Here is a 22576-nt window from a genome sequence, read left to right as displayed (position 1 = left end):
CTGTTAATTTAACGAGACCCACATAAAATACTGTAACTACGACAGAGCGACTGATGTTAGCACTATTGCGGTTCCTGAAAAATTTAAATAATGTGCTTTTACGTGCCAAAGCAACGACTCAATTATGAGGCACACCATAGTGGGGGACCATAGGGGGGAAGTACGCAGGTGTTTTCGCATTTAGCTACTGTTCTGACTCCTACAGAAGACATTGCTACAAATTGACATTGCTAAGTGTAATATTGTGACACATGAGAAAAACAACCGGTTTCCTTCGTACTGCTGTAGAAAGCTTGAAACTTGTACAGCCTCACCAAAGGTGGGTTTTTCAGGCCAAATAATATTACGTCCGTGTCTGCAAACCGATTCCGACTTTGTCATCAAGTTCGGAAGTTACGAAAATCTATATATGACATGTTCAGCGTTGATTCAGGCTGATGCGTTTGATATCTTTTCTTCTCTCATAAAATTTTGTTTTTTCAAGCCTATATGCCCAGTAAGAATTTCAAAGCATAATTTTCCTAACTTATCCGCTAAAAGAGTTACACATTTTGCTTCTATTTAGGTGACCTTTGCATAACAAAATTTGTGGCAAAACCGTATGGTATAGGGATTTCTTTTTTGTTCAGAAAAGCAAGTCTGCAAAATGCACTCCTAGCCATATCAGACAAAGCAGGATAGCTGGGCGCCAGTGGAGCGAGTTGGGATATGGAGGTGGAGAGAATCTACGTGGATGTGTGTGTACTGTAAGTGTCTGCATAGTAGACTTCAATAATGCTGGTGCTGATTGACTAAAGCGAGAAGGAGACTGGGAGGAATACCTCTTCGTTGCTGTTACTGCCTTCTCTCTATATAGCTGTAGCCGAAATGAACATGTGGACTACGTGAACACTTACACAATTACTACTGCAGTTGGTTCAACTGGTTGAATCGAATGGGCGGATAACGCCTCGTGTGTTGAGTGTGGTTGCGGTGACTCTACAAGATATGTGTTGCTGTCATACCTACACTTTAAAGAGACGAGCGTTCGCAATCGCGCTGGTGCGCCTTGGTCAAGGCCGTGATCAGTGCAAATCATTTTAGAATGCAGACCTGATAAGCTTCGGAGCCGAGGGCGACGACGGCACTGTTGCAGCTTTAAAAGGCCAACAGAACAGCACCAGCGGCTGTAGCCTGAAGTGGGGTTCGCTGTGCTACAAGTGAAACTGAGCCGTGATAGCAAGCGGTGATAGCGGCCGGTTGTGATCGTCTTTCGGTGCTCTATTTCTCTCTCGCTCGATACTTCATCTTTTTGCCCGCTTCTCGCCTGCTTCATGCGTACGGCCATACGGTAGCAAACCGGATTTTCCCTTCTATTCAATCTCGCTGTTTTCCTTTACCTCCTCTCTCTCTCTCTCTCTTTCTTGTTCCTTAATGCTGATGCGTAAGCCGCTGTTTCGTCCCTCATGATACAGGTAAAATTTTTGAGGGCTACGCCCTTTTAGTTTTACTCTACATAATTAAACAATGAGTTTTGTTACATATTAGAAGTGTTAAAGATGTTCCATAATTTTACTTATATTTGTACCACTTTTAACTTTTCATTCAATATTTTGGAGTTACGTCCCAAGTTCCCTCTATGAGGTGACAAATATTTGTGCTTTTGCCGAAAAATGTCATGCATTTGGCGCGGTGATGGGATAATTGCAGTTTCTCACGAGCAGTCGACGGGAAAAAAGCGAAACCGAATTTTCTTCTGATATTAAGTTATGCTCCACGGCGCTGTAAATTATTTTAGCACCGATGAATTAACGCAATGGAGTGCAATGTTGGAAGTGTGTAGTAAAAGGCAACCTAGTTAGACAATGTACGAAAATTGATTCACTTCGCCTTAGTGTAGCTGCACTGTAAATGTACTCCTGATTTATTCTTTCCGGCAATAACACGAGAGAAAATTTAACACTTTTTAGCTTTATTTACACATATTAGTTCATGTAAGCATTCCCTATAAAAACTTTCTTTAAAACAATTGCACTTTAATACTGTGCGAATTGTTATATATATGTGTATATTTCACAGCACCCCGGTTTCAAACAGTGTTCGGCCAATTGCATACTCAAAGGCAGCACACTCCGTAGCATTCATTCTACCGTCGTCTTAGTCTGGTCTTACACAGGCTTCACAGATGCGCTCCCGCCAGAAGTTGAAGACATGTCCTCAGTTTCGCCTTCACTGCTGAAGCCCTGTAATAATCAGCGACAAGAGTTCAAGCGTTGTGAAATACAGCATCAGCCACTCTTACAGGTAACAACTAAAGATTACTCGAACATTTCAGGACCCTTTTTTGTTATTTGAAGGATATGTGACATTCTAGGTAAACGTTTAACTGTAATAAACTTTTGCTAGAAAATTCGTGTTAAATTAAACATTGGTTAGTACCGAATCACCAGTTGCGTACCCTTTAAGGGTGAACAGCACTGTAGCTTCTTCTGAACCGGCTTTTATATGGCTTGCTGCAAGACTTCAAAGATTAGCATTTTGTTAGCGAAGTTATCCTGTGAGAAAGCAGTGGAAAATGGTGTACAAAACGATGCCTTTACTCTGCATTTCGCTGCTTTCGTGTGTCGTTCTCGCGCCAAGAATCTTCCATGAGGAACGCATACCAACTTGCGTCACTTCTGTCATCTTAGCTCAAACGTTTATGCTTAAGTAGCTTAATCCGCCCCTTGTACCCGCTGTGAAAAGGCCATGTTGCTCCTAGCCGGCCTAGTCCTGCTTTCTCTAAAGATACCACTACTCAAATCGCCACCTTCTGTCACTCCCACTAAGCTTCTCAAACCGAGACAATTATTGTAGTCCTTAAAGCAAACGAACGCTGCTAGAAAAAAAAGTAGCGCAGTTCAATCGTTTTCACTGAGAATGCCGATCGCACTTGTATATTTTCATGGCATTATAACAAAAGCACTGTGGTATAGCATGGTCATCTTTACGTCAAGTAGCATCTTACTTAAATAACGCTTACAAATAAACATCAACGAGTAAAGCGTGAGTTACATCTTCATTTTCATCCTAGAGACTTAAAATATCAGCAAGGACAACTCTCATCAAGTACTTAAGTCAAAGCTACTCCAGGGTGTTGCTACGCATGAGTAGCTTTAATTTTGTTCGTGACGGTTCTTTGATTTATAATTGCATCCGTCTTGTGCAAGAATTCCTTGGTGCATCCTAAAGGTTGCTAGCGGTGCCCAAAGTCCACAGCTCGACAGCCATCTTTCGTTATCTGGCACGCGTGACTTGAATAGTCTTATACTACGCTCCCTAAACTATATGCGAGTATGATCGATTATCTTAAAACTTAAGGCGACGCACTTACAAATACACGACCAAATGGAACTGTGCAAGAAAATTGGACGACGGCCGACTGTTAGGGTGCAACATAGTCTTCACTTGAACGTTGTTTTGCTCTGTGGCTACCAATTGACCCAATAAAAAAAAAACGGTATGCCATGCCGAGTTTCTGCTTCGTCACCATCACAACACAATTAAGTTATTTCTTTTTCGCAGGAATACACTACGCCTCCCATAACCAGACATCGATGTGGTTTTAATTTGCTGTTTTAAAGCTAAAGGTCCACTAACCACGTCGAGCTGAGTTTCGCTGTCGCCAGCACTTTGACCTTCATTTAAACGCAGCTGTGCCGTTGCCTCGGCAACGCATCACGTGACTCGCCGCGGCGAGCTTCGCCGCTGCTGGAAGCTTGGAGCATGCGCTCTCCGCAGCTGTCACCACCTGACCATGTGACTTGCCGCGCGCCTGTTTAGAGGAGCGCCGCGCTCGCCTAGTCAGTGCGAGTTTGACGATGGCTGAGAGGGAGGCCGGGCCGTCGTCTCTGAGCGTTGCGCGGGAGCGGGAGGCTTTGCGCCGTCGTCGCCTAGTGGCATCTGACCACACGGCGGATGTCGTCCGGCGAACTGCTTCACTGGAAAGGGTCCGGAATGCAACATGCGTCGCACCGTCGAGATCAAAGTAGCGACCGCGTTCGCGCACGGTCCGTTTGGGCTTCGACGCTGCACATGTTCGCGGAGTATCTTTGCAGGTCTAACTTGCGCTGTCCCTGTGGCACAACAGGCGTCGCACGGTCCAACGATGCGTGTCTACCCAAGCCTAATCACAGTCGTGTCTAATCAGCGACCTATGCACAGCCGTCATACCTGGCTCAATGATGATGGTTACCTAAGTGTAATAATTACAGCTAAATAAAAAATTAACAAAGTGAAACCAAGACTTCACCAGGCTAAACAAAGCTTTTGCCTTGCATATCCAGGGTTAATTGAGTTAAGCCGCAGCCAATTTTTTGAGAGTATGAATTCCGATTCCCATACCTCCAATTCTTGCAGTACTTGGTCGATGAAATCTGTCGGGTCCTTTCGGTACCTGTAGGCTGCCGAGATGGCATCTCGAAACATCTAGAGAAAAATAATAAGCACTTTATTATAGGGCTGACGATTGGAATGCATGAACAGGGAAGGAGGATCTAATAGAAATGATGAACGAACATCCATAGGACGTAAGAAACTAAGTGTTAGAAAATGGCCGCAGTTAAAAAGCTCCACTACAAACAGTGCGATATGGAGCAGTGGTGGATCGATTTGTGTTTTACTACGATATCTTGTAAAGCATTCTTGGTAAATTATTTATGCTTGCTTTCCTGCTTGTCAGACACATGACAAAGTATTTAAATGAGGCTTCATCAGGTTTGGTCGTACAGTGCAAGCACGCGTCGTGAGGACTGTTTAGGGAACGAAAAAAAAGAGTGTCGCTTGCGGAGTGTGCAAGACCAATGGTAGTGCACGACTAGGGTGGGGAGGGTAGCTAGTTTCCTAATGTCGTAATCTCGCCACACATCACTTCCTGCATAAAGCGTTAACTCTCTCTTGGTGATTTAATTGTATTTCTACTAAGCATCCGCTATCGACACGACCTTTGAAGAATTATTCATAAAATGCTCTTCAGAAGGCGCTGTAATACTTATATATTATTGTTTAACGAAAATTTCGTATAGGGCCCATTGAGAGGACTTTTAAAGACGCCGTGTCAAATGAGCAATAATGATCGCGTCGAATGAGTAAAAAGCAACAAAATTGGATAATACTTAGACGTTTCCGGAGGGTGTTGAGCTCACCTTTACTACGTTGGTGCCATCAGACGCGGATACAAAGTAGAAAGGCATGCCGTTTTTCTTGCCGAAGTTGAAACTCTTTTGCACCACAGTACTATCAGCTGTAAGGGGACAAACATTGGGATATGATAGTGTGCCTTATACTGTTGCGTGGTGAAAGATTACACTAAATATTCACTATCTGATTTCATATTAAAATACATTGGCATAATTGTACAGAGTTTGGCTGGCCGGGCTGAATTACGCACATTATTAATTTGTAGTTTTCTCTCATTAAAAACAACTTGAGTCCGGCTTTCGTGCTCGACTGCCAGATTTCGTTATTTGCGCTTTGTGCTAAGTTCACGCTCTGATGTAGCCGTTAGGTAATTAAAAAAAATTAAAAAAATTATCAAAGCATCTTGTCCTAGAGATGCCTTACATTGTCCCCAGAAGGCATTGTTCATATAAAAACATGTGGTGGACATACACTGTTCAAACCTCGCTCATCACTTGTATTTGTTAACTATAGCTGTCCGCTCGTGTAATTAAGCGAAAGTTCACAGAGACGGTTGATAGTGGCCTTGGGTCATCGACAATGTGCTGTACAAGCCACTGCTTCACTTCTTGCACGGAGAAAGCCTCAACGTTTTCACCTAAATACGAATGTATGCTTCATGATTAGACGATCAAAATGAAGTGAAGTGACAGTATTCCCTATCAATTATTGCTGATTTCTAAAAGCACCGCCTTTTTATACCTAGTTTGATTTGTATTAATTAATAATCATGCCGACTAAAGCCCTTGTCAAAGCTTGAAAAAGTTTTGAATAGGCGCTCATTTTGAAAGCGCTTTGCAGAGGTATTCACGCGGAAGGTAATATTGCATGCGCTAAAGTTCATACGACATTTCATTACTAGTTCTTCGCGGCATCAATCTGTATATCCATTTCAATGACGGTGTAAATATTTCAATCCGCGAGTAGGTTTTTGCAGTTCTGTCAAGTGGAGGCAAAAAAAGTAGAAGAAACATGGACATAATTATCGGGGTAAACAGAACTTACTGTTTACTTTATGTGGCTAGATTTCACTTCTAAGCGCTGCGCATTCTTGCGCCCCATAACTTTGTTGAAGGCTCTTTATCATGGCTGACGAAATGTTTGACGCTTCGCGTTTAATAATAGCGAGGAAACTATTTTTGCTTGCCTCATGATGCGCGCGCCAACTGGCTAACTCTTGGATTTGCTTTGAAAGCCGGCGACTAATTTGCATGTTGCGGGGACCGAGGGCATTACTGAGTAAACAATAAAATCTTAGTTTTTCCCGTCGTAGTGATGAACCCAAAATAAATAAATTAACGAATGGGCTATCCTATCAGTCTCATTTTCGTGTCTCTGAAGAACGCAGTGCCTCTTACACAAGCTTATCGACAGCCAATGATAATTTGTGAAAGAATGGGAATAACAGTCAGTGTGTTCTTAATTTTACAAAGGACGCAACAAACAATTCTGCAATGAGAAGTGCACCTGCCGTAGCTCCGTCATTTTCGTGGCCCCTTCAGTGGCCAGAAATCCTACGTTCGTTCTCAGTGTCTCTGACTATGCGCCCTCCATTAATGACTCGGATAAAAATTGTCTGCGTTTTTTTATTAACTGTGCTTGAGAATAGGTTGGTACCTATGTGTGACGACGGCTCTTTCTGTTCTCTGACTTCTATTTCTATTTTCTATTCTTTCTATTCTGTAACGATGGCTTTTCGATCCCGACCAGCCCTCTGTTCTGCATCGCGGTCACGCGCGGGACCGAATGGTCACGTTCGGAGAAATTCTACTGCACTACCGCAGAGAGCGGTTACGCTACCCCCCAGCACACAAATCACTGACTAAGTCTCAATCCACCACTTGGCGACTCCTTCAGACACGAACTTTTCCGAACCCCGTGCTTTACAACCGCATGTACCCCGACGCATACTCACCACTCTGCAAAGCGTGCAAAGCCCGCGCCGACCTCAATCATATTATTTGGCAATGCCCCAAAGCCTCACCCACCAACACCTCCCGCACTAACACACGCATCATTAGTACGGCCGAGCAGTGGGAGACATTGCTGCTCAGCTTAGACCCAGAGGAGCAGCTCTGGGCCGTCCGGATGGCCGAAGACGCCGCCAGAAAGCAAGAACTGGCCGCCGTCTGAGGAAGGGGTGGATTGGGGGTTAGTCTCCCGACCCCCGCCACCCCTTAACCCCATCAAGGACACAATAAAGTTTTATCTCTCTCTCTCTCTCGATGGGGACCCCAGGTGGTCCAAACTTTCGGAGTCCCCCACTACGGTGTGCATCATAATCAGGAATCAGTGGAAGCTCAATGACTGAGCTAATGGGCACCACACCCGCCCCTGTAGTCAGGTGTGTCATGCTGGACGCAGCACCGCGAGTAAACGTATTTCCGAAATTGTTCATCGGAGAATGCGGCACGTTATCTCCGATTGCTTGAGGTGTGCAACGCCGAGTGCTGTTGATATGAGGCTCCGCCCAACTTTGAATGAGCAAAAAAAACTCAACTTGCGCACTGCTCTGGAAATAAGAGCCAAGATTATTTTAAGTAGTTAGTAAGTAATATGTACCCGGTGTTTATACGAATCTGTCATTTTGGCAGTGATTTTCATCTGCGTCCTGAAGTACTTCATCCTGGCTAACAAAAAAAAGCTAATTATCATATTTCAGAGGTCGGTTTAATGCCCGCTGGAACATTTAACAAGAAAAACTTATGCGTCAAATAGCCTGAACTATTCTGCGGTCCCAGACTGGACAGATGATCATCTGTAACGGGTTTTCCAGTCTGGTTTCATGTGGAGAACGCAATGAAGAAGTGCTCACCATCGATTTTGTTGGCGACACAAAGACAAGGTATTGCTGGCCTGTTCTCCCTAAGCTCCTTGTGCCAGTTGGAGAGGTTCTTGTACGTGATCTTCCTCGTGACGTCGAATACCTGTGGAGTAATATGAGGGGCGCATATGTTAGAGCATATAAGATGGGAGTATATAAGGGTCTCATATATGACTAATACGGGAGTATATAAGGGTCTTAAGCAGATTACGTAACCAAGTACCCTATGGCCTGCTTGAATTTTCCTATACCAAAGAGACACAAGGGCAACGATAGCTTCTTGCGTGCTTATAAGCTAAAGCTCCTTAACAAATCTTCATTAGGCATAGCCGCAATACGAATCATTGACATTCCTTACACCTATAGTACATTGATAGACGTATTAATAGCGCATAGCTTTCTTGGCTCTGTCCCCAATTTGTGTAATAGTCGGACTGTGATATAAAAGTGCCGATGTAAAGGGGACGTGCTGTCGCTCAACCGAGTGAAGTGGCGCGTCGCCGAGAGCTTTGAGAATTGCCGATGTATGAGTATTGCGCTCGGGTGCTCAGCAAGCACAGCCCGTCTCTTCTACAACTGGCCTGTGGTGGCTGCGGTCAAAGAAAATAGCAGTCGCCTTCGACACTGGCATTCGCTCCGCTGGAGACAACACATACACGTCGCATTGACCTGTATGTATACAGAGCTGTACTACTGCTACAGATGTACTGCTTAGCGGCTCTGTTCTCTATGGAATTACACAATGACACAATAAGCACTACCTCAATCTCCTCATTGCAATGAATTTGCGCCTTCGAGAGCAATCTCTTTTCTTTTGGTAAATTGCATAGGTCTCTTGAAGCGTTCGGTAATGCACTTGCATGTAAAATCATTTCCATTGGCTTCGCACAATATTTCTGTTAATATTTGTGTTTTAATATACACGACTAATATAGTATAACTTCTTCATTGCCGAATAAAAATGTGGCGAAAAACAGCAACTGCTTTAGACAGAATTTTTTCACACTGTTTCAGTGTAAAATAAAAAAAAGAACCGACATAAAAACAAAATTGGAGCACAAGGTGTGTCCACAAATGTTGACATAAACTGTTAAAACATCTTGTGAGCTGCTTGCCGCCATCTTGTCTTAAATACCGCCTATGTGGGCATACGCAGCTCTCCTGCGGAATCAGGGTAAACCTTGACGCAGGCTAATAAATCGCCGCGATTTGAAAGCCTTGGGACATTTCTGTGAGACGTACTTGGCTTGCGAAAAAGTGTCCGCGCATTCGAACACGGGTGTTGAAGAGGAAGGTGTGAAAGAACGTACGCAGCCATTTTTGATTTTTTTTTTGGACCACTGCATCTGGTGACATATGGCGTCCCCGTTTCTGAAGGGAAAAATGCGCACGCCTTTAATGCCTCACCACTTTTCGCTGAGCAGTTCTTGGCTTTAGAAAAAAAGGTCACGCAAATGGTAGCACTGGTAGCGAAGAGAGGGAAGAAATGCAATCGAGGCTAACGCCATTCACATAGCCCTGATCTGTCCCATACCGCCACCACCACGCTGCCAGTTTCCGCCAAAGGAGAGCATTTTTTCGCCTCTTTTTCCACAAGAACGAGACGCCGTCGACTTTGAAAAATCGGCCAAGGTTGTGTTCAGATTGGCCAAGCTAGCATTGTGTTCTTGGTGAGAAGCAGGTGAGAAAACTTTTTCTCCCGAGAGAAACTGGTACTGGGAGGTTGATGGAAAAGGAGAGATGATGGTTGGGTGAATCAGGCTTAAAACAGAGGGACATCTAGCCTGAACGCGCGTACTTGTTGATTTTCGCCGGTGACCGTTTTTCACCGGCCAATAAATGCTAAACTTCAACGCTCAGCGCAGGACGCGCCTCTATGTATCGGAAGTTTCCCGAATGTTACCGATGGTTCTGTCCGCTGTCTGCTGTCACTGAACTATGTGTCATGTGATTGCATGTATGCGCGACGCGAATTGTGTAGCACTATCCGGAAAACACGCGGGCACCAGCGATTACTGGGAAACCTTGGATGACTCAAGTGTAAAAGCCGACGCGCTTGACAGGCTGATCAGATTTTCTACGATTTCCAACTGTGTTCGCCTCTTTCTTTGTGCTTTGAGTGTAGCCTGTTTTCCTGGGAAGAGGTTTGCCCAGTAAGATTAGTTTCACGATTCACAGTTTTATTACTGTGTCCTTGGCCGTCACTACCAGGTAACAATATTTTTTCATAAACCCTGAACGAAATGATTGTACTAGGGCATATAATTTAGAGGAGGGGCTACTACCGAAACATTTGAGAGAAAAAATAGATCTTAGACAGTTATATTAGACAAGTGAGTTTAACTTTTTTATCTCCTTCAGGAAAATTTAGATTATCTGATGTCGGGTACAATCCAGCCACCGTATTGGTTTTATTTTGCTTGTGAAAAAAATCGCGTTTCTCCTTTGAAAGCGCTGTATATTCATTTTTCCTCCAGTACTATCAAGAGTGCTGCGAGAAATTCACTCGTACTAACACCGTCATGATTAGCAGGCGACATTTATAAGTGTTTTGAATAACCAAGTTTAACACATAGGTGACGAGTTAGCCACTTTTTTATCAGTGCCTGCTTAGGCGGATGTCTCAACTCACGTTTCGTCATTCATCATAATCAAATATAATTGTCAGTTATTAAGCTAGTTGCGCTCCATGTAATGACCTGTGGCTTGTGAATTTGCGGGCTAAATAGTCGGTTGGCCTTCAGGCCTTGGGTCCATGAGAGGCAGTTTGTCGACGCCCTCTCTTCATTAAGCTTTTAAGCCGAGCATAGCGCCAGAAGGACAATTGAGTGGCGCACTGAAACGGACGTGGCATTTAAAAAGAAAACGCAAATGTTGTTATTATTGGGGCCCGACAAGGAGGACACTGCAGCCATCTTGCCTGTCAGCTCGGATGAATTATCGCCTGAATGTTAATTTCCTTATATTGCACGGCGATAACTCGTTCACACCAAGAAAATTGCTGTAACCACCTCCCTGCCGGCATGGTTACTATCAGTTGACCTCAAAACTAAACTTTAGCCACAAATAGATATATTCCTTTTTTGCCCCTCCTATCTGTAACGCGTTTCAGCTATTGAGAGTAGAAAACTAACTAACTAACTAAATAAATAAATAAATAAATAAATAAATAAATAAATAAATAAATAATATCTTGACAGGATCACTGCTGCGTTCCTTTATCCTATCAAAAGTACTGCTATACGTATGTCTATTTGCATGCTGTGGTGGCTGATGAGTGTTCTCACGCATATCTAAGACAAACAAGAAAAATAACACCCTCTTTGTTCATTCTAAAATGCATTCACAGACCTTTTTTTATTTCTGCTGCTCATGCGAGAGTGTGTTTTCTGTATGCTGCAAGGATACGTTTCGCATTATAAAATGCATCACCGTATATGCTCAGTGTAGATATCAACTGAAATAAGCAAACGCAACCTTACCAGAATACAAGCGTCTGCCTGGTGGTAGTAGGAAGGGTGAAGCGTCTTGAACCTTTCTTGGCCGGCAGTATCCCAGAAATCTGGAACAGCGTGCGGGGTTTTGTTTCGATTGTCCAGAAAGATGGCGCTGCCAACTATTTCCTGCTAGGACAAGGAAGGTACGTGCAGCTGCGTTCAATGGTCTTGAAACACGCACCCCGTATGCCTTAAACACAACTATTTTCGTAACAATTACGTATCTCACGCGTGAACACACAGCTGGGGCTACTTTGGGAAGAAGCGACAGAATGTCACTGATAAGTCACTGGTATGTTAGATATGTTAAATGTCACTGAAAAGTTAAATGGCGCTTTGTTTTTCGTGCGCTATACAACCAATGCCTCGAGGGCACTTATGTTCAATTTAAATTTAAAAAAAGCTATAAAGCTATGCCGCTATAAAAAGTTATAGCGGCACTTACCAACTATAACTGGTTCACCATCAACCTTGGTCTTGTGCCGTAAAAGCGTTAATGCGTAGGTAGAAACTTGATGAGGTTTGCTGAAAACACAAGCGTTGGGATATCAAGGTTAAGGATGAAAAAAGAAATGTTTGCGTTCATTGGCCACACTGGGGGAAATGATTGCGACTCCGGCAATGTTTGCCCAAAAGGATACTAAGCGTCCAGTAGAAACCGTTCCACGAGCCTGCGTAGCACAGAAAAAAAAGGAAGATTACACAGCTCAGCATCATTGAGATTATTATGAAATTAGTAAGAGTGCGAAGTTACTAACGTGAACGAGAGATGTAGTGGCAAAATAACGAATCTTTGAGCGCAATCAGGATGAACGTGACCCACAGTTACCCCTTAGTACTACGATATTAAAATCAATTATTAATAACACGTGTTATTACGTGTAATAAATTTATGTTTATGCTAAAGGAATGAGGCATTACTATTATCATTCGACGTACGCTTCCGGGAAACCTTCCTGAAATACGACTTTTCATCACAACAGCGAATCATTCAGTCGATAGGCGATAGCATCAACGGTCATCCCACTTCCTTCACGAGAAGTGTCGGGGAAGGCCACCTGCTTTTACAGATGTGAACGTTGCGTGCTGCAAGTCTCTTCATCATTTTACGGCTCTGCACCTTCGAAACTGAGAACATCACGTGACTGCCGAAGCTGCACGCGCGCAAGAACATGCATGCGCCAAAGTACCAGCCTTCTCGCCTGACAACTGACCATCGCCGTCAACTTGGCGTGATTGCGCTTGCACTGAAAGCCGACCACGTGACCTCCTACACTAGGTGCGCGGGCAGAGTGGACTCGGTGGGCACGGCAATGTAGGGCTGTGCGTGAGTCGTCTCACTTGGAGCAGCGTGGTAGTTGCAACGATACGAATGATCACAGGCACCCGCATAACTGCTATCTCAATAAAAGGAAGTCCCCGCTGATGAACAGCAAAATAAGTGTGCTCAGTGCTATTCTGTAGGGCTCACGAAAATGAAGGACGTGTGCTGGTTGCATGAGCTTCCAGGTTATTTTTTTGCCTATTCCATCACTCATGGTCAACGCCTTGTAAGAACTTCAAAATATTTTCAAGCGCTCAATGCGTGGTGCGCTAGTATTCGGTGGCTTGGCAGTGCTGGTACGTAATTAATAAAGGGAAAATGAGAGATCCACCCAATTGTAGGAATTGCTACAAAGAAAACCCATACAGGTTCCTCGTAAGAAAAGCCCCGCGGTTGAAGAAAAATTCGCCCTGGTCCGATACTCACACCTGGGACCACCGCCTTTCTGAGGCAGCCGCTCTCCCATCTGAGCCAACTATGTGGTTAGCCGGTGGAGCAGCAAAGTCGAACTTATCAACAAGTCTAAGGAATCTTTCGAGCTCCTGCAAAACTATCACATCAAACTTTTGCCTTTGCTTTGAGTTGTAGCAATCGTAGCAATTGCTACGATTGCGTTCCTGTTTTATTTTCCCTTTAATAATTAATTCTCTCCACATTGCTGGTTTCCGCAAAATTATTAGGTCAGAGTTGGCTGATACCAAAAAGCCAAATCTGAATGCAGACCCGTTGCCAGGAATGAGTCATAAAGCCATTGTCAAAAATAGTTTCTATGAAGCAAGGATATTTTTGTAATTAAACGTCGTAATACCTTCACAAAGATATCAGTGATTGGTCCTGGAAAACGGGCAAGATGGAAGCTTGTTGAAGCTAAAAATCACTACGCCACATTATGGAAATCTCCGCTGATGGTAATCCGTTCTTCTAACGTATAGAACACAAGAAAGCACCCTTCGCCTGCGCTAGACGGTCTTGTTGGCAATCACAAAGCTCCTTTCTTGTTGTGCTGTTCTCTTGTCACCCTGGGTGGCCTTCGCGAGAAGTTGGTCTTAGGATATGGGCACTTTCGTAGCTATGCATGATTCTTGTCAATTATTTTGATATTTGCAAAAGTTATCACGCATCGCCTTGAATTTCGTGCAACGAAAGGAATTCTGATGCAGGAAGGCTCACGTATTGTAACGTAGTGTATTAATGCTCCTAGTCTGTTTCGAAACGGCAGCTTCGTAGTTATTACGCGATGAGACCCCCAATCGCAGAAACAATCTGGTTAACTTGCAACGAAGTGCGCCTGCTTTAGAATGTTAGGTGTAAGTTTTGAAGGAAGAAAAACGCCAGGGAAGTTCTGAAGTTCCGGATTGATTGACCCTGTTTACTCCATTTATACTCACACACCATTCGTATTCCGTGCTCTGGCGAAATAAGCGTGTCTACGGTCGATATTCCGCAAGGCTTGCTTAACTCGACGACGGCACAGAAAAAAAAAAACGAGCAGCGTGAGTGTTGCAATGATTCACCGCACCGATTCACGCAAAGCAGGTCCAGGAGTGCGTGATCATCGCAGCCGTTTGTCTTCGCCACGCCACTCGAACAACCTGATATAGAGCCGATCGTTATGCAGCGCGACAGAGTGAGACTCGTTCACCGAACGTGTTACTTCCTTTTGGCGGCGAAGCAACTTGCTGATTGCCAGCGCCAACTCAAACTTGACAACTCCCTTGTGCCTGACCTTTCACTCAATTCCTTGTGTCTCACGCACGCGAATAAAGATCGAATATATGTAAAATTTACGACAGTACATGATCTGTGAATATTGCGTGAGGAAAGAGCTGTCACTGAAAACATCAACCGCCTTGACAAACGAAAAACACGCGTCCTTTCAGCAAGGCAGAACCTCCGATCCATGAATTTGGCTCCGACATGCGGATGATTAAATGTGATGATGCGAAGCATGAGGGGCAGAAGTTGTTGAGAGGAATAAATGGGAGCCATACTTTCGGTGCTGGTCGAGCGCTTAGGATAGGATAGAGATAACTTTAATAAAGTGCCGGCAAACGACGGTTTAACGCGTCGTGACACTGGCCAAGCGTCGACCCGGGGTTATATCCTACTCTGCACTTGCACAGTTTGGCCCGTTTGTAGTGGGTCAGGTGGCTTGTGCTATTCGAGCGCACCCCGGGCCTGCTGGACGGCCCATAGTTGTGAGTCCTTGTCTGCAGATTGAAGTGCACCTTGAAGTTCGGGCGGGTAAGTCCTGGAGGTAGCTGCTCTTCTCACTCAGTGTTACAAATGTTATATAAATACCGGACAGCGATTAAACATTTGAGAATTTTAAAGACAACATCCTGGTAGTGAGTAGGGAGGTGAGAAAGTTCCAACGCAACTAACTATCACGTCAGAAAGTCAAATATTGCCTGCAATATTGGAAAGAGCCCTTGCACTCGACAAGAAAAAAAAATGTCCTTGGAAATTCTTACACCACACGTGCAACAGCTAAACTGACATTGATGAAGACCTTTACATAGCACAATTTTAGTGTGTTTGGATAAGGCTGCACATTAACTTAATTATATACTTCTTTTTCGAATACAATCATGAATGTTAAATAAGCTGCCAAGTGTCCTTGTTAATCCACATTACTTTGTAAAAGTTGTTGAATATGGCTTCGAAATAACTGTTCGTCATGTGTTGATCATGTCGCTGGGGGTACCCAAATCTGTATGCAACTAATGTTTCCTTCCCAAAGGCGTAATTAGTCACCAGCGTTTGGGACCAACCGTTAGCGCAGGCACGCACTCTCAGCACGAGCGGCATTTATGAGCAAAAGCGCTGGAGAGGACGATCCACTATATCGTTCCAATCCTTCTCTACACTTAGCCTCTGGAGCGAAAAGGGAGCCACCCGGTGACCTAACAGCTTGTCATTATGTGTGGGTCATAGTAGGTCTTGAGGCGGTCGATGTTGACTATACCTCGTCCGCACCCGCCGTAGTTGCTCTGTGGCTAGGGTGTTGGGCTGCTGAGCACGAGGTCGCGGGATTGAATCTCGGCCACGGCTGCCGCATTTCAATGGGGGCGACATACGAAAACACCGGTGTACTTAGATTTAGGCGCACGTTAAAGAACCCCAGGTGGTCGAAATTTCCGGAGTCCTCCACTACGGCGTGCCTCATAATCAGAAAGTGGTTTTGGCACGTAAAACCCCATCATTTAATTTAATTTTATATCTCGTCCGTGACGGCGCGTGTCCGAAGTTGGTTCAACGAGCTCGATCCAGTAGTTGACCGGCGATGTGCGTTTGAAGACGCGGTAGGCGCCTTCAAACTTGAGCCGTACTTTCGACGAGAGCCCAGATGCAGTAGAAGGGAACGAGAGCCACACAAGCGCTCCGGGTAGAAACGTGGGCGCCGAAGTGGTGTCACCGCGAACGCTCTTCAGGCGCTCTTAGTCCTTTTTAGTAAAGGCCCACGCAAGATCGGGACACCCTTCGGCATGTCTGGCTGTGACAAAAAAACAAAAAAAAAACAGGTGCACACTCAGATGCATGCGGCTTGTACGGAAGTATTGTGTGGATTGTGTGCGACGGGTGCGGGTCGTAGAATAAGGAAAAGAGTGAAAAGCCAGTGGTGCTCCGAGGGGCGCTATTGTAGGCGTAGGTTGCGAAGGGCAGAGTAGCGTCCCAATTTTTGTGGCCGGCAAGCATGTAGCCAAGCCTATGGTTGAAGCGTTCTGTGAAGCCTTTCGTCTGCGGATGCTAAGCAATAGTTGTGCTGTGCCGTCTCTTTTTGAAGCCAGGACATGAAATGGTCCTGAGTGAAAAAGCCGGCGGTGGTGGTCTGTAGAACTGAAATGGCACTTAACTTTTCATTAACTGCGATGCCACGCCACGTGCGCGCCTGTATGGAGCAGAGGAACATCGCCGCGACGCCACGTCACGCTCGGTCTCTGAAGCCTGTTATACCTGCGCAAGCTCTCACCTCCTTTGTAACGGCGGCTCGGTAATCGGTATAAAGAAAAAAAATGTATATAAAAGCAGAATACGTTGAAAAGAAAAAAAACTTTGGTAGCAATGAGTTTAGAATCTGCACACACGTCAGCGAACTGACTGCAATTTCCTTCTTTCCTTCCCTCCTCTCTCTCCCTGTTATCATTGTTTTCCCCCTTTCCCATTCCCCCGGTGTAGGGTAGCCAACCGGACGTGATTCTGGTTAACCTCCCTGCCTTCTTCTTATCTCTTTCCCCTCCACAACTCCACGCTGGGCTAAGCGAGCGCCGCCCAGACAGCAGGTCTGCGCACTCTGCTTTATTACATCGTGCTTCTTGGACCGAAATTTCCATTGCCAAGCGCGGCATGACTAGAGCGATGATATAAAAATCACCGCAGCTTACCCGTGAGCGTCCCCATTAGATTATATGGCCGTCCGGCAAGGTAGCATGACGTTACGGATCAAATTGCATCGCTGGACATGGCGGCCCATTGACGGCCCAGCCGCAAGAAAATTGTAACCAGTGCCTTCGTTTCCCACCAGCGAAAGCAACAATTTGTTACCCACCGGCTCGCCATGTTTATAGTGTTGGGATGACACGCGCTCAGAAAGTTCATGTCGGTTTGCCTTGCTTGCCTTAGCCCCGAGCTTAACGCGCCGCGTTAAGCTTTGCTTTGTTTTGTACTCCTCGCTTCGTCATCTCTTAACCTGCGCGAGATAAATTTGCTTTTTAGTTTACTTGTTTATGTGTACCTTTCAGGCGTCTTTTATCGGCTCAAGGTACGTAAGTGAGCATGGCGAATGTTCTAATCTTCACACCCGTCTTTAACCTAGCGTTCGAAAAAAAAAAAACGTCATCTCACTGCCCAAGAAATGTACTGCCTTGACCGGAAGAAAGGTGCTGCCGTCTTGGTCCTGCTGTTAATAAAATAGCTCAATGGGTCACAATAAAGTTATTATCCGAAATTGTAATACTTCTCCTTTGCTTCTGGAAATGAAAAGTGATACTGAATAGTAACCGCAACGACTGAATGTGCACTTAACGACGCATTCGCAAGACCTGCACAACAATTAGAGTGAGAAAAATATATATGGTGCGTTTGCGTGAGGCTTGCGTTACCGCCAATGCGCAGTGTATCCTCTGCGGAGCCATAGAATTGTCCTAAACTTCGTAGGTCTCGTGGCAATCAACCTATACATTGTGAATTATGACGCTGTAATGTGGCTGAACTTAATATATTTTGTATTGTCTTGGTCGTGAGACATGACTCCTGCAATAATTTCGTTTTCTCATATGGTACCGAAAACCACAATACTCCCGATTTCTATTCCTACCGAGTCTTTTAATGGTTTGTATGCCACTGTGTGAGGAGCCTACATGACACGCCGGATGAAGAAAAGCGGGAGATAGGGGAGAGAGAAAGAAGAATCTTTACAGATTACTGCTGCTGGCCAGGTTTCAACATCTAACATAGCACCCCACATATAAGCAATTATAATATTTATTATATGCACATGCAAACGAGAACAACCTATTGTATCACCGTAAGATGTGACCTTTGTTGGCGCCGCGAAGAAAGCAAATACTGTGTTCTAACAGCTGCTGCGCGCCACAAACAATCCTTTTGCAGTTCAAGTAAGTAAGTAATGAAACAAGATCTCTTGTAATAAAAAAAACACTTTCTGTGGCTGAGGTTGGCTTCCCAAAACATGAATAACCCATTAAATAAATAAATAAATAAATAAATAAATAAGTAAGTAAGTAAGTAAATAAATAAATGGTATATTTAAATGAACACCTAAATAAATGAATAAATTTGCAAAAGCACCCAAGAATCAATGCAATAAATCGCCAACCAACATTGCAGGACGTGCTGAAACGACGCGACCTGATCGAAGGCAATAAGCCAATCGCCGCGCCATTATCGACTTTATGGAAAAAGGAACAGAGCGCAATTTCCGGGGAGGCGAATAAACAATAACGTTTGGGCGCCGAGTCACGCAAGCCCTGTCTGGCACCTGTCTGATCGTCTACGGAATTGACCAGAATACTCAGGCACCGAATACTGATCTTTTTTGTTGTTGTTTGGGCAAACACAATTTTTCAGGTGCGCTGTACGAAAGGGCAGCATAATTTACGATAAGGCTGCGTTTCTTAGAGAGTTCGAAACCTTCACTGCCTCACCTATTTTAGGAAATTAGATATGTTTGCCGCATATCATATAACTATAGTAGTTAGCTTATTTCACGGCATTTCAGCGTGTTTCGCATAGTCCCGAAACGATACCTATAAATATTAGCATAATAATTTTGAGAATAAAAGTATAATATAGTTATCAAGGGCAGGTCCATTTTATAAGGACGCGTCTTAGAAGTTGCTAGTGCTGGCTAAGTATATCGATCAAGTGGGATAACATTTGTATGCAGTACGAAGTTGAAAAGCGCTGTAGCAACTATACCAACGAGACACTAAAAACCAACACCTAATCAGCATAGAGTAATGAACATTTCTTTGAAAACTTTATTTAGGTAAATGTTAACGCTTGCGCATTCATCATCGGAAAAGAAACCGAAGGTTGAAGTCAATTTTATTTTCAAATTTCTTGCCGCAGGGCTTCAGCCAGCAAGTCAATGTGAGATCATGGACATCGGAGTATTTGTTGATATTTTTGTCCTTTTGGCTCAGTAAAGTTCTTGAAGCTTGCTTAGTGCAATCTTTGGTTTGCTTAGAAGGAGATTTACTTCATAATAAACGATAAAAAATTTAGGCGCGAGCAGATGCCGTCTAAATCTATGGCATCATGGCTAGCTTGTGCGGACAACCAGAAGTGGTGTCGCCACTAGTTACTCATTTTTGCCTCTTTTCATGGACAAAAACGCCTCCTCTATCGCTAAGAATGGCTTTTTCAATATTGTTAAAATCCAACTTAGTAATGCAGATCACGATCATTTTCTCTTCAGTATCGCTTTGTCACCGAACCCTTGATGCACTAGCTTACACTTCACGCAGTCACTAGAATGTAACCGTTAAAAACAGTCAATTTGGCTTCATGCATTGAACATCGCTATGAAACTCGAGATCGAGCCACTTTTTGAGAAGCTGTGCTGCACGGATCAAAACGCTTTATGTCTCTGCGTGAGAGGCATGTTCGCAAAATGAAAGGTACAAAAATGACAACGCTTCATTTGCCTAAAAAAATCACAAATATTTATTACCTACTTTTCGTTACCTATATACGTTAATCTTTGGTAAGTTTCCCCTTTTCAGTCCACATATTCCGCCTGAGTGTTTTAGAAACTCGGTGAAGAGGTTGTTTCACCACCGCATAAAGGGTATGAAGAATGTATCTGCCTAATTGGTAAAAGAGAACGTAATGTATCTTTATAAATTAAAATATGACTCTATAATTCGAAAATTCTATAAGATATCTTGATGCTAACCTTCGACGTAAGTGCACAAATTTTCAAAACATACTCGTACCACAAAATTACACATACAATTACACATCTAATTGCAGATGTCCTTATTTAGCTGAATTTCATTCTTTGTAGGCTATTAGCAATTTCATTATATAGTTTGGGGAGTAAGTATTTCTGAAGAAAAATTTTGGCAGTGGGCTAGTTGGTAAACGCATTCGAGTGTGTGCGCAAAGCAACAAAAGGACCAGACTGGAGCGCGCACACAAGCACGGTACACAGCACGGGGCAGTTAGCACTCGATGTCTAGTGTTTGTGTGCTTGTCCCCCTCTGGCCCTTTTGTTGATTTAGCGCACATTTCCTTGTAAGCATTTTTTATTTATTATCCAGAAATATAGCTTCGATGTTGTGCTATCCCTTCATTGTTCTAGATAATATTGAAAAACAGCCTCTCTAAGATGTAGATGACGATCAGTTTGCACTTGAACCAGGCACTAGCTGCGCCTCACGCTGCTGATTCATAATACATTAAAAGGGTGGTCAGTAGGGATGAACATGTATAATCTGCAGAGGACGCCAAGTTGATCCAAGTAACAAGATATGTAAATAATTACGGTTTCCATTTTTACTAAGCGAATTTCCAGAGGTAGCTATAAATTTGGCTAAAAGTGCAAAACCGAACAAATGAACAGACATATTAGTAGGAAGAAAACAGACAGATGCTAATTTCTTCAGAACAGCATTGCTGAATCACTTCCAAAGTACACGTTGTTCGGCACACGTGACCAATGTTTTCCTCCTACAATTTGTCACATCTTCTGCTGAAAAGTGCCCCAGCTTTTAGCAGGTCCTCGTACTTCAAAAACGTACACTGCGTTCCATGGGCGTCTACACGTCTAACGTGTCAACGCGACAAGTGCTCGCATTTCCGCATAAGTCACGCAAGAACAAACTTTGCATTGTAGAAGGACTCACTTTGATTTCCCCACCGCACTGTCGCCCAGGCAGATCACCTTGAGTTTCACGTGTCCGTCCTCCGCGCCGTGCTCCAAGCCCTCCTCGGTGCCGCCAGCTTCCATCGCTCCGCCGGCCATTTTCCGAGATTGGCATGCGCGTCAACTGCCACGAAGACGACTACCGAGGCCGTGGCCCGCGCTGCGCGAGCGCCCCGCAAACAATCAATGATGAACAGCGAATAACGCAGCACGGCCGGTGTAGAGACGCCGCGATGGAAACCAAAAAATCTAGGACCGCATGGACGGCGGGCAGTGGGGCGTGACGCCAGGTGTCCCGATCGACGGGCGCTATGGCAACGTCCTGAGCGCGGGATCGGGTGGTACTGGCGGCGCGCCAGGCGGCGACACCTGGGGAGTGTGACAAGGGCTTGACACGCGAATGGCATTGCCCGGGAATGCAGAGCGCGAAATTCTACCTGTTTAGAACAACAATGCGTGTTGAAAAGTGTGTAATTGATAATAGGTCTGGTGTTTACGACATGACAGGAGAACTCCAGCTGCTGAAATTATATCTGTGGCTTTGTCTTAAAGAACATTTCACAGACCGGTACAGCAGCATACGGGTACATTGTGCTCTCTTTGTCTGTGTGTACTTGTGTAATTGTGCATGCATGCGATTCTGTTGAATGCGTGGGCGACTAGTGTATGTGTATGGATGCAAGCGTGTGTGCGTCTGTTTCCGTGTGTGTGCGTGCGCACGTGCGACGAATCAGTCTGCAATGCTGAACAAGCCGAAAGGGAACACGTAATTACTCTTGAACTAGGGAACAGCGGGAAAGATGAGGTCGTAAATGAGGTCGTAGTCGTAGAAAAACGCATCAAAAGCATACGTGTCTCGGTGTTCTTGTTTTCTATGCATGTGCACCACACGTTGTCTCGTGCACATGCTCGTCTTTTGCGCTGTTCCCTAGTTCAAGATGATCAACCAGCTAGTCGACACGTTCTTTATTAGATGAAATTAATAATGGAAGGTTCATCAATATATTGTCACATTTGTGTTATTGAAAGAAATGGACAGCATAGCAAATCAGGTGGTCATCTATGAAATAATGTCTAGTTTATGGGCGTTCCTTCATTATCTATTGTTCAATGTTCGCCTTAAGACTAATGCGCTGCTCACTATTCGCTATATGGTTAGGCGGACATACGTCATTGAAAGGGTCCATGCTTTATTTTTCAAGAGGGAAATAAATATAAAGTCAGGAAACTTTCTACAGGAAACAGAATATCATCACTTGACATTGCAATCAGCGTGCCTATAATATCAAATTTCACTGCAGGCAGATATTGACGCTCGACGGAGAATTCAAAAAAATTTT

The 22576-nt window shown here is 44.3% G+C and overlaps 1 protein-coding gene across 1 annotated transcript; it reads right to left on the bottom strand.

The window, feature by feature from the left end:
• Positions 1–1973: 1973 nt before the first annotated feature.
• On the bottom strand, positions 1974–21567 carry LOC135907400 (rab-like protein 2A). Its single transcript, XM_065439089.1, has 8 exons — positions 21217–21567; positions 12159–12188; positions 11963–12042; positions 11503–11582; positions 8012–8123; positions 5163–5260; positions 4363–4446; positions 1974–2222 (listed from the first exon to the last, which is right to left on the bottom strand). Exons 1-8 carry the CDS (start codon positions 21333–21335, stop codon positions 2148–2150), a joined length of 678 nt encoding a protein of 225 aa, XP_065295161.1. The 5' UTR covers positions 21336–21567; the 3' UTR covers positions 1974–2147.
• Positions 21568–22576: the final 1009 nt, after the last annotated feature.

This window comes from Dermacentor albipictus, chromosome 10 (assembly GCF_038994185.2).
Source record: "Dermacentor albipictus isolate Rhodes 1998 colony chromosome 10, USDA_Dalb.pri_finalv2, whole genome shotgun sequence".
Lineage (NCBI taxonomy): Eukaryota > Metazoa > Arthropoda > Arachnida > Ixodida > Ixodidae > Dermacentor > Dermacentor albipictus.
Note: the sequence above shows the minus strand (reverse complement) of the source record. Positions and strands in the feature narration are given on the sequence as shown.

Bases quoted from the DNA above. Each gene is read 5' to 3' on its own strand.
- LOC135907400 (XM_065439089.1), bottom strand. From the start codon at position 21,335: ATGGCCGGCGGAGCGATGGAAGCTGGCGGCACCGAGGAGGGCTTGGAG. The intron at 8,124-11,502 runs GTAAGGTTGCGT...ATTACTCCACAG, and splicing joins AGGCAGACGCTTGTATTCTG to GTATTCGACGTCACGAGGAA. The intron at 4,447-5,162 runs GTGAGCTCAACA...ATTTTTCTCTAG, and splicing joins ATGGCACCAACGTAGTAAAG to ATGTTTCGAGATGCCATCTC.